The following is a 2,782-nucleotide window of genomic DNA, read 5'->3' as shown; positions in this document are numbered from 1 at the left end:
TTTTTAGCAAGTGGTTGAACAGCCTCTGGAGCATAAAAACAAAACAACATTTAAAAGCTTGATTCTTTTTAGCAAGTGGTTGAACAGCCTCTGGAAGGAGACTGACATTCCATCGTTACTCAACAACACTCATCAGAACGGTGTGGAAATCGTTACCACTCCTCTTTTTCATTTTTGAGCTTTTTGTTAGCCTTGTATCTGGAATGCGTTCCTCTTGAGAACCTTGAGGGCGGAGAGGCTGCTTGTCCATGGATCCATTCCTACCCGGTGACAATTTTGGGAAGTCTCCTGATTGCTACGGCGGTAGCACCCTGACTCTACTCTTTTATGGCATCTCACACTATAATGAACTTGTCAGTTTCTTGTTAAAACGTCCAGCGAAAGGTCAAGTCTTGTCTGAATCTTCATTTCGCTTACACCTAGCGCAACCCTGGGGGTAAGTGTTTGTTGAAGAAGAAGAATGAATAAAAATGAAAGCCGAGGGATGCAGGGTTTTTTTCCTCTCTGGTCCAACAGATTTTCTAAAAACCGTTTTCAAAAGGCGTTTCCGTGGACAGCTTGCCGGACTCGGGGGGTGGGGGTGGGGGTGGGCGCCGCAGGACGCGTGCCCGAAGGGTGTCTGAAATGGAGGGTCCGGCGGCGGGTACCCACACTTTAGGGTTTGGATTGTTGTTGTTGGGGGCCTTCCTGGGTCACGTGGCCGGTCTAAAGTCCAAGGCAGGCTGTGCAATCAGGGTGAGGGAGACCCCCGAACGCCACATCCGCTCCCTAGACAACGGAAAGAGCGGCTTCCTGGGAAGAAGCCGAACCTGCCCACCGCCACACAAAGGCTGGAAGTACTCGGGAAAGGGCCCCGGGAGCGTTCTCTCTAGGACCCGGGAGGACCTGCATCTCTGTGGTTCTCGAATGACCCCAGGTTGCGCTCTGACTTCTAGGTCCTTTACTTCCAGCCCCACAATCCCACAACCCCACAACCCCACTGAAACCTATTGATCCCAATTTATAGCGACCCAACCCCCGCTGTCCAGTAGGGTTTAATGTAAATCATTAGGTTTAACATAAATCATTAGGTTTAATGTAAATTAGATTTCGTCCTGATGTGCAGTGGGGTCGGTTCGACTCCTAGCGACCCTGTACAGGGTTTTCAGGCTATAAATCTTTACGGGCGCAGAAAGTCTCATCTTTCTCCCGCGGAACAGCTGGTAGTTTCGAACTGACTGTGAGATTAGCAGCCCGATTCATAACCACTACACTACCAGAGCTGTTTAAATTAGATTTAATGTTTGATAATGTAAATCATGAGGGAAGCTGACCAGAGCTCTATACTCCTCTCACGGTGACGTTGTTACGTGTCAGTTCCAACTCACAGTGACTCTGTATACGGTTTCCCATGAGTCTGAACCACCGACCTTGCAATCAGCAGTCCAGTGCTTATTCTGCAGCTCCACACCAGGACTCCCTCTCTGTTGTTGTTGTTGTTATGTGCCGTGGAGTGGGTTCCGACTCCTAGCGACCCTGTACAGGGTTTCCGAGGCTGTAAATCTTTACGGGAGCAGAAAGCCTCATCTTTCTCCCGCGGAACAACTGGTAGTTTCGAACTTCTGACCCCGAGATTAGCAGCCCGATTCGTAACCACTACGCTACCAGAGCTCCTTTCTCTAGGGGGGGGAATGGGGAGGGGGCAACAAAATGAGTTTAAAAGGGGTGGGGGTGGAGGAGTGGTGATGGGGAGAAAGGTAACCCAACAAAACCTGTAGGAATAGGATCTCCACTTAAAATGTGTCCAAGTCAAAGTTTCGGGTTAAGGGTTATAACATGGCTTGATGATCATTCTGACTCTCACACACGGACTAGGAATCAGACCTGGAAAAGTCCTCTCCTGCTCAGGTTCTCACAGTGGCAGAACTGGGTCAGAACTCAGGACTTGAGCCAGGAAAGTCTGTGTATTCTCCACAGCCTCAGGCTGCCTTACATCAGAAATGAACAGTAATAAAATTAAAGCTTTCAAAATGTCATATAACAGTTTCAAAGCAGACAAAAGAAAGTGCAGAACTCAGGAAGGGCAATCCCATGTGAAAATCATCAGATGTAGGCCACAATAACAGAGTGGGATTTCTGGAGCTGAAAACAAGATGGACAGCAGAACATAAAGGAATATTTGTAGATAAAGATGTTAACTGATATTTAAGGTAATGCTGTGGTAATACCATCCCAAGATTAGAGATATTTCGAGAGACTAGAACTGTTTCTTTTCTTCCCAGTTTGCTATAATCGTCTATTTTTTTTAAAATGGAACAACAATTCTTGAAACTATGCTAGTTACCAGGAAAGATCTGAAAGCCTTTTAAAAAGCTTTATGAGAATATCTTTGAGCAAATTGCATGATATTTATGGAAAACTGGAGTCCTGGTGCAGAGCTGTATGATACACACTGCAAGGTCGGTGCTCAAATCCACTCCTTGGAAACCCTACACAGGGTCACTGTGGGTTACACTTGGTACTTGCACAATGAAACCAGTCCTTTTCTTTTCTGTGTACAAATTTCTAACCACCTCCTGTTATCTGGTTATATGAATTGTTTGTTGTTGATGTTATCAAGTGCCATCGAGTCAGTTCTGACTCATAGGTAAGCCATGAATAACTGAGGGACTGTCTTCTCTGCAGAGAAGCTAGAGTGTGGAAGAAATGCTCCCCAAGGAGGGGTGGTTAATTAACACAGAAACATTGGTGTAAAACAGCCTTAAAAATATTCTTTAAGGGAGAACAAACAAGATGGCGGATC

At 46.2% G+C, this 2,782-nt stretch overlaps 1 protein-coding gene across 1 annotated transcript in view; it reads right to left on the bottom strand.

The window, feature by feature from the left end:
* Positions 1 to 521: 521 nt before the first annotated feature.
* The window catches only part of LOC102834650 (zinc-alpha-2-glycoprotein-like), a 12,929-nt gene continuing 10,668 nt past the window's right edge, over positions 522 to 2,782 (bottom strand). The window contains exon 5 of the mRNA XM_006859809.1: positions 522 to 619. Within this exon, the coding sequence (XP_006859871.1) occupies positions 522 to 619 (98 nt within the window). The remainder of the gene's footprint in view (positions 620 to 2,782) is intronic.

Source organism: Chrysochloris asiatica, unplaced genomic scaffold, assembly GCF_000296735.1.
Source record: "Chrysochloris asiatica unplaced genomic scaffold, ChrAsi1.0 scaffold00034, whole genome shotgun sequence".
Lineage (NCBI taxonomy): Eukaryota > Metazoa > Chordata > Mammalia > Afrosoricida > Chrysochloridae > Chrysochloris > Chrysochloris asiatica.
The sequence above is the reverse complement of the archived record's forward strand: the minus strand, read 5'-3'. Positions and strand labels throughout refer to the sequence as shown.